Source organism: Alosa sapidissima, chromosome 17, assembly GCF_018492685.1.
Source record: "Alosa sapidissima isolate fAloSap1 chromosome 17, fAloSap1.pri, whole genome shotgun sequence".
Classification (NCBI taxonomy): Eukaryota; Metazoa; Chordata; class Actinopteri; order Clupeiformes; family Clupeidae; genus Alosa; species Alosa sapidissima.
The window spans coordinates 11837360-11849809 of NC_055973.1; the positions used below are offsets into that span (position 1 = coordinate 11837360).

General features: G+C 40.9%; 2 protein-coding genes across 8 annotated transcripts in view; one reads left to right on the top strand and one right to left on the bottom strand.

Moving 5' to 3' along the window:
* Positions 1–9018, top strand: part of LOC121687989 (calcium/calmodulin-dependent 3',5'-cyclic nucleotide phosphodiesterase 1A-like) — a 68257-nt gene extending 59239 nt beyond the window's left edge. For 3 of the 6 annotated variants that reach the window (XM_042067247.1, XM_042067250.1, XM_042067248.1), the window contains 2 exons: positions 1–203; positions 8076–9018. The exon at positions 1–203 is cut by the window's left edge and continues 277 nt beyond it. In XM_042067247.1, coding sequence (XP_041923181.1) covers positions 1–203; positions 8076–8239 — 367 coding nt within the window. In that variant the 3' untranslated portion in view covers positions 8240–9018. Of the gene's footprint in view, positions 204–1993; positions 2063–2838; positions 4501–8075 lie in introns of those variants that run through there. The other 3 variants (XR_006024472.1, XM_042067251.1, XM_042067252.1) reach the window with 3 other exon arrangements.
* Positions 9019–9098: 80 nt separating this feature from the next.
* ppp1r17 (protein phosphatase 1 regulatory subunit 17) lies at positions 9099–11566 on the bottom strand. Of its 2 annotated transcripts, none has more exons than XM_042067253.1 (4): positions 11291–11566; positions 10630–10715; positions 10069–10224; positions 9099–9404 (listed from the first exon to the last, which is right to left on the bottom strand). In XM_042067253.1, exons 1-4 carry the CDS (start codon positions 11344–11346, stop codon positions 9334–9336), a joined length of 369 nt encoding a protein of 122 aa, XP_041923187.1. In that variant the 5' UTR covers positions 11347–11566; the 3' UTR covers positions 9099–9333. The 2 variants fall into 2 exon arrangements, with proteins under 2 accessions (XP_041923187.1, XP_041923188.1); XM_042067254.1 differs by lacking the exon at positions 11291–11566 and adding an exon at positions 11194–11212.
* Between the last annotated feature and the right edge of the window lie 884 nt (positions 11567–12450).

Consider the following 12450-nt stretch of genomic DNA (forward strand, 5'->3'; position numbering starts at 1 on the left):
ACCGGAGCCGGCGGGGACGGAGGGGGAGGGCGCTCAAGCGATGAAGGACCCCGTGGAGCAGAAGCCCAAGGAGGCCGAGGGGAACAAAGACCCGGGGGGGTCCCAGGGGACGAAACCCGAGCCCGACCCACAGGAGGCCTCTGGCCCCAAGCAGCCAGCCACCCACAGCAACACGGACAGCAGCGGTCAGCAGGTCCAGAATGGTAGGTGCTCCTCACTTACAAAACTCCCATTACGCGCACAGTGCCTTCAAAGATATATCCACAGCTCAAGTTAGCGATAGCATGGTGCAGCTCCTGTGGTTATTAATTGGGTATGCAAATGAGAAAGCAATCCAAACAAAGCCAGCAATGCTAACCAGTTTTCAGTTCAATCAAGGGTGGGAAAAGTTGCATTGTGGTTTATGTTCAAGGTATGTTTTTGCATTGCTGAAGGAAAATAGATAGGTGGCCTTATCACATAGGTTAGATTGTGCACATAGTTAAAAAGTGTGTTGTCGGTGGCTGTTTTCTTTTTAATTGAAGTGACTCTAGTCCTACAATAATGACATGACATACGTTCTGTACAAATCACCTGTTGTGTACATGTTGAAATATTGATGTGTTTTATGTATCTGGTATCACTTTAGAGGGTCTGCACATGTAAACAAATATATTTATAAAGGGCTGAAATAGAGAAACCGCATGGAAAGTGCACAGTTACACAGTTACTACTACCACTACTACCACCACACCACTACTAATACTACTACTACAACTAATCCTGGAGCATTTTGATTTTACTGTACCTTTAGCAATATGCTAGATATAGCATATTGGGTCTTGAAATATTCACAAGAATCCATAGAAATTGAATATTCATGTAATTTGATCCAATATTAGTTATTCAGATGTTTAGTCCACCAATTTAATTAAAAATAGCAAATAAAAAACTGTATAATTTTTTGTAATTATTCTATATTTAGTGTAGTCATTCCATATCAGAACCCCTGAAGTACAGTATAATCCAAATACAAGCATGAAACTTCAATGTGTTACCTTTCATTTGAGACCAAGATTATGGTTCTACACAAAGGGGTTCATATGCAGTAAGCATTTGATTGTCAGTATGCATTTTGGATAACCAAAAGTCCTATGGGGAGTTTCCATAGGGCATTTTACAAAACGCAGGAGCATACCTTGGCAAATAATGGTCTAAAGTAAGTAGTTTTCATTCTATATTGATCTACTTTTGCACACAGCTTCACAAGACCTGATGCTAGGGCTCAGTTGTGTTTCAGTTCAGAGATGCTTGTTATCCGGCAGAATGAGAAAATAATATTCTAGCCTAGTGTCAGTACATCACACAGTTTTTCTGATTGTTGTCCAAGAAACTACAGTGTCTACACTTTCCAAAGAGGTCAGGCATTTGATTATAGGCCAAAGTACTGTATGTAGGAGCAAGGATCTCCTAAGTAGATGATGTACAATGTCGGGCAAAATACTGAAAATGGGGCGTATGCATAAGAATTTAACACTGGACACTGTTACATTGCCATATTAGCTAAGAAATATAAATCAAAAACCATGCTAAAGGTACCACCTTGCCAATAGTCAGTGATTCCTGTATGATGTGTCTGAAGCTTGAAATCTTGGTCTCTGAGTTTACATTGTACATGGAGGTTAGAGATTTGTACTTGACACTGCTTTGGGGGGGCAGAATTCCTCATATCTATACTGTATTCTCTGTTAAACCTTTATCTGATTTTACATTCAAACCCCTGGCTATGTGAAACGTATGCAGGTTTACACTTGTGTAGTGTAGAGGTAAAGCCTGAAGGTCCTCCTACTTTTATTGTGAAACAGTGCCCTCCACTGGCAGTTCTGTGTGGTACAAGTCATGTTGCTTTTTTAGAGGGCCTGTGTGCCAATATCAGGTTATCTTTTAAGTTTTTATGTAGATTAGTAGGACAGACAGCTTCTCTTTGGTGACCAGTATTTTATTTGACTCCCAGGTGAAGTGCCCAAGGAGCTAGACTCACCTGAGAGTGAGGGCAGTGAGAAAAAGACATCAAGTTCAGACGGTAAAGAACTACTCTCTGGTCACTTTCCCCATCCATTTTTTACTCTCCTTTTATTCACAATTTTGCCTTTGGGCCAAACTTAAGACAAACTCGTGACACCGCCATCCCTGCACACACACAGGACGAACGTATAGTACGAAAAGGAAAAGGCTACAGTATTTTGCTGTTAGGTCCACTGTATCCTGTCATTGCTGTTTTCCCCATTTGTGCTATTTTGAAGATGCATTCATTCATTTGAGTTAATGTACACAGCCAGTTAAACATGTTTAATTTCACTATCGCCTCTTACTAATACCTCATTGTCAGGAAAGTCTAACCAGCTTGTGGAAAGAAAGAGGTCTCCCTCCATCCTGTGTCTATCCATCTTCCTGTTCTGTTGCCAAACTCTCAGTCTTCTCCTCCCCACAGATCACTGTGCCATCTAACACCACCACGCTGTATTGCTTGCATCTTACTTTAGCTCTCTACTCTCCCTGGCTGAGTTAGGTCACCTTACTGAGTCAAATATGGATCTTGATCTTGACCAACTATGTGAGAGCATGGAATGTCACGAGGAAATGGCCCTGCACCACCTCACAAAACCACATACTTCATGTATCACCACCTCCATCACAGTTCCTGGTATTCCTAAGCAGAAGGCCACTCTGATCACTCTCCTTTTCCCTGATGTCCCTCTGACATCTCCTGTCCCATCCTCCCTTGCACGTGGCCTCCCCTCCCCCCCAGGAGAAAGAAAAGCTCACCTCTAAGTGTGCCATATCTCCTTTCCTTTCCAGATTCGGACGAGGACGGACAGAGCAACATACCTGGTTCTCTGGCGGCCGCATCGGCATCCGCGGCCTCTGCCAGCGATGCAAACTAATACCCATAATCCTCTGCTGCATACACACATGATACACACACGCCGCCACGCACATGTGTGCGCGCGCATGTACACTCACACCGATACGTCCTTTTCGTCTGTCTCTCTCTCTCTCTCTCTCTCTCTCTCTCTCCGCAAGGCCTCCCTCTCGAAACCCTGGCAACAGCAGCAACAGCTTGTGGCCAAAGCTCCACTGTGTTGGTCAACTTGTTTGGTTTGTATGCTTTTTGAAGTTGTTTTTGTTGGTTTGTTTGTTTGTTTTGATTCTGTTTTGCAAAAAAAAAAGCAAAAGCACGCCATCGGGCTGTGTTACCATGGAGCTGAACCGTAGGACTGATAGCAGAGTTGTAAATCTTGTTGCCTGACAACTGTTGTCATGCACCAGATCCCTTCACAACCGTCGCTGCTGTGCCAGCCTCACCCATGCACATGCGCGTGTGTGCATACGAGTGTGTGTGTGTGTGTGTGTGTGTGTGTGTGTGTGTTTTATCCACGAAAACAGCCTAACTACAGCTGGCAGTAATCATGTGGATGAGGAGGAGGAGGAGGAGGATGATTAGGAGGACATTCAGGTGAGACGTTAAGGCTGTTAAAGCCCAGCCTCTGGACTCCTGAGGGACTGGGAGAGAGGGGAGAGTGCAGGGTGGGGCCCCCAGAGGCAGACAGTAGTGGCCGCTGGCCCCCCTAGTCCCTGGCTGCTGCTCCGGCTGCCCCCCCCCCCCCCCCCATATTTAGCGGTGAATGTGAACGTCAACGTGGAAGAACAATCCAGATACGAATGTCAACTTTAATGCACAAATAAAATCAAACCACTTGGTGTTTTTCATATCATTACTCAACTCATTTACTACATCAATAGCACAATGTTGTCTTTATTTCCCTCAAGTCTCACCGTGTAGTCTTTGTGCTTAACTGAATGAATTTTACCGCAGACTCTGAGTTTCGCTAACGCTGGTCGAGATCCTGATCCATTACAGTACAATCTGTCTTCTTCACATGTACTGTAAATAACAGAGAGAGAAGACAGTTGTTCATCCGCACTTCAGTAGTCTGTGCTCAGGTAATATAATATTTATTTGGAGGCGCAGGCCACGTGTTTCCAGTTCACTGTCAGCATTTTTTCCACAAGTCGTCAAATTGATTTCTGTCCAGCCTTTCTATAGGTGTAACTCTGTAGTATCTGGTGTCAGTAGTACATAAAGATATATGTCAAGATCTATAGCTAGAGTCAACGTGAACTTGATGTCAGGACATGCCCTGTGTTTAAGTTTTCATAGAATAAATATTTTGTAGAGAACTGAAAATCAAATTTAAGAAATTTAAATAGTTCATATTTTGCCATGAACCACATTAATATTTTATATTTTGCGAGTTCAACACTATGTTCACTTTTTATAGCTCATCTCTTTTCTTACTGTACCAATCACACATTCTGTCAGAACATGATGACATTTTCGGAATATTGTAAATCAGATTAATTGAGTTCCTGTAAGATCGGGCTGTTAGCCTGACGAGCCAGACCCACATCAAGATGTAGGTTCTGGGGACTCACCATTGGCAGTGCTCAGTTCGAGGGGCGGGATAATTGGTTGTCTTTCAAATTACCTCTGCACGCAAAAGGGTAGCGCTACAACTCATGAGTCCCATGTGTTTTCCCACCAGCGGAGCTAGTTGGCTAGTTCAAACTTTTGCCAACTTAAAAAAAGCTTAACTTGTGTCACGCTGTTTGCCAACAGCAACATCCATCTTTTTGTAGCAGGGAATTCACGCCAAACCGTTGCGACTGATTGGCCTTATCGAAGTTTAATTTTTCCAGCTCGCAAGCCAACGGAGAGTTGCTAGACAACCCTGTTTGCTGCCGCTAGGGTGCGTCTAGATCAAAGATTCTAGAGCGCTAGAATCTTTGGTCTAGATTTCATCAAAGATTCTAGAGCGCTAGAATCTTTGGTCTAGATTTCTAGGCTATAGGGCTGTGCTACCATGGAGCTGAACCGTAGGACTGATAGCAGAGTTGTAAATCTTGTTGCCTGACAACTGTTGCCATGCACCAGATCCCTTCACAACAGTCACATTAATTGAGTTCCTGTAAGATGCCATTCAAAAGTGAAACTATTATATGCTGACAGTGTACAAATCTCTCTGTCTCTTTCCTCCATTATGCTGTTCATTATGATCATCCAAGTCATTGTGTTGCCTGGTGTCACCTCACAACCAGATGTGTTTTTCTCATATGTATTTAATGTATATAAAATGAACATATTATTTATACTTTACTGTGTACAAGTGTTGTCATAATTCTGAACATTAACAAAGAAATATGTTTTATTTGACATGAACGTCTGGCTGAAAAAATGGCTTAAAATGCGAGCTGTGATGTCTCAGAGGATTTGTTTTCTCCAGTCGATCATTATAGGCCATCCCTTTTATTTTTCTTTCCGCCACTTTGCTTCCTGCTTCCCTCCTTCCCTTTAATACTGAATCAAACATCTATACCAGCCCCCCCGGCCTAAATACAGACACTCAGACAAGCCATCTGTTGCCGAGACTGCCATGAATTCTTTATTTACTGATGCACAGAACCATTTGGTTTATGATTCATCCATTGCAGCCATACAAACCATCTCCATTAAATGTGTCATCAGCAAGTCTTTATATTTAAAGAGTTTATTCAACTGCCTTAGAAATATATTTTGAGGTTATAGTACTGAAGGCATTATAGATAAATGTATGCATTCACAATAAAGGGAAATTCTCACAATTTGGGCAAAATTTAAGCACATATTTTCATAGATTACGAGTGTATCCAAACTCTTTCATGGCTGGTTTTGGTCCAATTTAAAGAGCACATTACAACCATGTCACAAAACAGTCGACTCTCAGCAAATGGGAGTTCAGTGTCTCTCCAGTGAGATCATCCCAAGGTGATTTAGAATGACCTCTGCTATCACTGTGTGGAAATTCCTGATGCCTTGACCAAAGATAAAAATGAACCTGTTTAATCTTGCTTTAACTGCTGTACTGAGGTTGAAACATTAGATACATTTTGCCACAACGTACAGTAATCGTGTTTTGCTTTTCTCTGTAACAGAAAAAAATACTGTTGCCTTAAATTAGATGTACTATTTTTTAGCTTTAGTCCTGTAAAACTTCTGATGTGTGTCTGTCTGGCTTAACTTGCAAACTCTTTGAACAGGCTTTTAGATAAACATTAATGTCTGTAATGACTTCATGTGATTTCCAAAACAGCTGTGGCTTCTAACCCCTTTAAGTTGAACATGTGTTAAGTTAGAGTAATGAAGTCTGTGTTTGTGTTGGGTTTTCTGTATTTCCCTCATGTCTCATACTGGTGTTGTCCCTACCCACCTTACTCAGCCATTGCCATAGGATTTGTTTGGTAATATGCTCATGATCACCGTTCTTCCAGTCTCAAACACTTCCTGTCTCAGAGCTCTTCTCCAGAGCACATATTTATGCCATATTGACAGTGAAATTTTATGTTATTGATTTGATTTTGTCAGTTGTTTCACATATGTATATTGTTTACTATATTTTAACAGCATTATCAATCGTTCTTTTTTCAGGTGATATAGTAAACTATCAATTTCATGATGGTTGTCAGCTTTGAAGCACATGGGGTTTATGAGAAGGTTGACACTGTTCTCCTTGTGGTATTGATTTGAGGAACTGCTGGTGTACGTGTATTGACTGTTAATGCACATAGGAGGTGAAGCAGCACTTGGTGGTGGAGATGGTGATATATGAGCAGACATGTGACAGTGTAGCCCAGTGTTGTACCACAGAGTCTTGACAGTTGCACTGCAACAGTGGCCAGAGATGAACCCCTGTGGATAGAATACCCCTATAACATCCCATGAGCATCAGGCCATAAAGTTGATTTCTCTCACATGGATTAGAATAGTAAATGGGGTCTGTGTGTCTGTGGTTTCTCTGTGTGTGTGTGTGTGTGTGTATGTCCGGCGTGTGTACGGCGTACGTCCGCCTGTATGCATGGATGTGTGTGTGTGTGTGTGTGTGTGTGACAAAACAACAAGAGACCCATACAGAAGGTAGGGTTAAGCATTGCCTTAGATTCCTGTTCTTCTCCGTGAAACATAGCCTGTGCATAACTGTCCAGTCAGTGTTTAGGTCCTCTGTCGTCATGTGTCAAAGTAAGCATGTCTGTCCGCGCTTCAGTTTTAATGATGAGCAGATTCATAGCCAAACCTTGACCTTTAAGCATTGCTGAATTTATAACAAAAGCTGAAGATTTATGAGCTTGTAGGCGCAACTGCATCTTGTTCTCAAACGGCTGAATGGAGCAAAGAATCAGAAAAGAATATAACATAATTTCATAATTCACTTTGTGTTTCATACCCTTAAGGACTGCACAGATAGTACCAACAACTAAGCCAGAAATGAGAAAGAAGTTGTGTTGCTGTTGTGTTTTTTTTTTAATCAAGCTGTATGTCAGCCAAATGTATGTGTAGTCCTGCTTTGGTTGTCCTGCACTGTTATTAGCTAACCTGAATTGCACTTGTGATGTCACCCATAGGTTCCATTCCTTCTCACAAGGTTCTGTAAAACCATCCTGACGTTGCTACACACACTAAAAATATTTTTATATTTTTCATTTTATGTTTTGTCCTCCTCTCATTTTTTTTAGTTTTGTTTCTCGACTCCATTTGTTGAAGCCACATCAATGTCTCTTCTTGGTGAATAAGCTACAGGGTGTTATGATTGAAATGATTGCATTTTTGTTTGTTTGTTTATTTTGTTTTGATTCTGTTTGAGAGGAAAGATGAATTTGACCACCAAAAAAAAAAAAAAAAAACGAGAAACTTGTAGTGGTCATGTTCATTCCAAGGCTACGTTATTGCACTGTTGTGTCAATAAATCTGAACTCAAAGGGCTCAGATCATGACTCTGTCTGTTTATTTGCTTATTTCGATATTTCTGTTCACTACTAATATCCACAGACAACAGACCAAACCATCAGCAATGTTTATGTTTTAAGAACTGTCTGAAAAGATTACACCGAGTCAGTAAAGATATGCATCCCTGAACTCATCAACAAAGACTGCAAAATGCAATAGTTGTCATAGTGACATCACTCACTTCCATCTTAACCCCCAGACTCACCTTCTTTTTCAGATCATTCTGGAAGGTACGACCTGATCCGCTACTACAAGAGACCCAGCTACTGTGCCACCTCCTACCTGCCCTCCTCCCAAGGTCAAAGGGCAGCCAGTGACCCTGCCGACCCCCGCAACAAAGCCCTCCGCCTGCAGCGCATCTCTCTGCGCCGGGGCAGGTGACCACACAGGAAGCGACATCACCAAATTGACCTCTGAGGTCATTCTGAATAGTGTCTCAATTTTCAGATTCATTCTAGACTTCTTCCTATTTTAGTCAAAACACTTGATATAGGCTCCAGTGATCTAATGAAGTCCGATTGTAGCTGATATTACTAGCAATTGGCCCTGACCTTGGTCTTATTTGTGGAAATCCCTACACTTCTAACTGTAGAATTGCAATAATATTTGTACGGGACCAGGGTCAAATTCACAAGATCATAAAATAGACATAAACAACTTCAGTTACAACAGTAAATTATCTGCCAAGATCAATTTGGCAGATAATTTACTGATGTAACTGTAAGATTAATTATCTCCAAAAATTGGAGTGGCAGTGACAAGATTGACTGCATGTGATCAATATTTGCACTACTTAAATAAAACACATAAATATAATATGACAATGTAATACTATAAAGAGATGGGACATTTTCATCACAGCTGAAGTTTCATGGAATTTACATGAGGAAATGTCTTATGAGATATGAGATCACACTGTTAAACTCGAGGCTTATTTACTTAAAATAGATCAGGGTTCAGATTACCTCAATTGTGCAACAAGCACTGCAGATAGGTCAGGAAAGCCAGCAGTTAAAACTGTTAAATAGTAAATACACAACCTTGACATGATACTTCTGTAATCCAGCTCGACAACGGTCAACTAATCTGCTACAAATATTAAGGACTTATTCATATTAAGAGTTTCAAATAAAGAAAGGGAAACCTTTTAGGTAAAACGAGCACAGTGTATTTACCTTGTGCTTGTTAAGTCAATGTATCATGTTCATATTCAGTCAAAATAATAAATATAATGATTTTAGTATTTTTTTCTGCATGTGTGAAAGTGTCATAAACTTCAATGAAGATTTCAAAGAAACCTGACTGGTTATAGGCACAATTTATATTTTCTTCTCCAAATGTTCTACAACAAAGGCATGAATGATTAAATTACAAACGTTACTTTTTCTTTTTAAAGGGCACTAAAACAACCCATAGTCAAACAACCCATGGCAGTGATGTGAATGGCTGTTGTCAGAGGCATGGTCCCAGAGGACTTAGTTCTTCACGTCTTTCTCCTCATCCTCCTGGTGAATCAGACGAGCCTCCCCCTTCATCTGCCTCACACCTGTTTACCATCAAAACAGGAAACACAAATATCATCCTCACTCTCAGCGAACTCTTTGCACATTTTTACCGATACTCCAACGCCTTTATGACTTTAATGACTTTATAGAGTTCAAAAACAACTACCATTAATGAAAAAGTCTTTACACAAGACTAGAGCAATACATGTTGGCTTAAAACATAGCACACAAAACAAGCTTTTTCATATACAGTATCAAAATATATCTACATCATCTGAAGGCTGTTGATAGAATTGTTGAGAAATTTGGCAGAAACTAATTCATTGTCATCAGAGGATGGCAATGCTTCACGACAGGGTAACATGCAATTTAAAACAAGTATTCATAATGCATTTATATCCCCCATGCTTTATACCAGCCTTTACTATTGATATCGTATAGTCATAATTATCCTTTTAGCATGTTTTAATATTAGTACCGGTATATATGGTACAAGGCATTATGTTACATGCACTCCATATCCAGAAAGGTTACACATGGAGAGAATACAGAATGCCTGAGCTAAGTACTATGAGCCACACTGAGACAAGGTTTAAAGAAACATAACAAGAGACACATGAAGGTGTTTACAGGAGGAAGTAAATCCAAAGGACAGGTAACACAGTGTTAGCTAAACAAAATAAAAAGAGAAGAGAGGGTGCTGACCTGGGATGAGGGGAGGGGTGTTGAGCACAGGTGTGTCTTTCCTGCGAGGCTTCTTGTGTTCCTGGTCATTGTGCTGGTTGTCGGCGTGCAGCTCTCCAGAGCCACACTTCTTCTGTCGGTCCATCCTCAGCTTCTCTTGGTGCTCAGGCAGACCATCTGCAGCACACATCACAAACAGGGTGCCACACAGGCTGGGGTTTTGAATGGGCTCTTTAAACAGAACCTTTTTCTTTCTTCTAGAAAAGAATTTCAGAAAGCCAGAAAAATCTCTTCAAACTTAAGAGCCTGTCAGTGCAGTCATGGGCAACAATTTCCAAGAACTCTGTAAGGATTTAGTCTGTATTCCATCAGTAAAGGTATGTTACGGTAGTCTATCCATGATGCTGTCTGACCAAGATGTAAGTGAATAATTGTGGTGTATGTTGGATGTGATTACTGTATGTGACTCAACTGGCGTCCTGGTTTGCGCTCCCCTCTGATGGGGCAGGGAGAGAATGCCTAATACACACATCAACAGATGCTGTGCTCTCTGCAGTCCCACTCCGGCTCTTTCATACTCACAGTGCGCTTCCTGACCCTGCAGCCTGTGTTCCGCCGTCTCCGGGGGTGAACTCACACAGCCAGTAGACATCTCCTCTGATGGCGATCTGTGGCCAGATCAGATGACACTCTCTCAGTCTCTCAGCCCACTCTCACTGAGATCCAATATTCATTATTCATGCCCAAATCACATCACAGGACTCCCCAATGTTGCAAGAATCAGGGTCTGAACAGCCTGGACTGCTCTTTAAAATCTGATTTTCTTTTTTTTTGTCAAGTAAATGTTAACCCCATTGTACTTTGAGACAAGGCAAAATTGATCATTCAACATATCATTCAAATTTAACACCATCTAACATATGTTGAACATTACAATCATTCAAAAGTTTAACATATGCTATATGGTGTCAAATTTCTTCAGTAACATATACCATTTACAATTTAAAGGATAATCAAACTGAAAGAAAGGGTTACAAAACATCATTTAACATGTAAATTACATCACCACCCCTTCATATTGCAAAGTCAGCATTTTAGTTTTTACCAAAACTGGATACACACACAAACACACACATCACATCACACCTAAATGAGACGTACAACTAAAAATCTCTTTTAGCTTAGCTCCTGTTTAAAAGGCCAAGTAACAGCACATTGATGAAGAACAAGACGGAGCTCTTACCTTAGTAGCCCAGAGAGAGCTCCTGGTAGTGGAGCGCTAAGATCAAAGGCAGGCATTATGTACCACGGAGGAGGAGCATTACAGCCACCACGACTCCATTAGTGACCGTTGTCCGGGCGACAGGAGCCCTCACCATCAACCCCCCATCACACGGCTGTCCAAACTTATGAATTTCAAAGGGCCGCCTAATTAACATATTTCGACAGTTTCACTTGCACGCCATGCTAACATGGAACTATGAGTGGCTCTCGGAAATAAACAGAGGAGAAGAGGATGGGGTGGTGCAGGAGATAAGGAGCACAACAAAAGTAGGGTCAATGTATAGAGAGAGAGAGAGAGGGCAGAAGAAAAAGGAAGAGAGATCTACAAGAGAAAGTGTGAGTATTGTTTGAGAGGTGGGGATGAGTGAGGAAGACAAAGACATGCTATAGAAATAGAAAATATCTACTTAATAAAAAATAAAAAAATTAAACATATCTAGTGATCCAGTCAATCACAATGCTCACTCACAAGGCAGAGATGCTTTTGAAAAAAAACCTGAGGGAAAGAAGGAGCAAATGAGACGAGGACAGGAAAGAGAGAGAGAGAGAGAGAGAGAGAGAGAGGGAGTAGTTTACATCCCCAGTCCCAGATGTCATGGTGTAGGCTTTCACTGTATTTATGTGATATGTGGGGGGGGGGGGGGTTTAACCCCAAATAAAGCACCTAAGATCACCGCATCTATCATCTCTACTTTAATTATATAACTTCACAATTAAAACAATCATACATGGTATTTCCTATATTCTTTTAAGTAAATCTTCCAAGTCTTGATAATATTATGTTCAATATTTTAAATGACCTAAGCCAGATTCAATAAAGGTTTTTTAAAGAATTCCTTCTCCTCTTATATATTTGAGTGCCTGGGACCTGCTATTGCTTTCTTGATAATATTACTCTGATTACAGAAGACCTGTGAATGATACATTTAGGCCTACAATTAAATAGGACCCTTGAATTTAAAAGGGTTGCCACTGTGCCTAAACAGCTTTTCTCAAATTCACATCGATCACTCACTGTAACAAAACATGCATGTTAGCCTTGCCATCTGAACGTCTAAAATGCACAACTTGTCAGATGTTTGTGAACACCTATCGAATTCTCTCAGGTTTGTGTTAGAA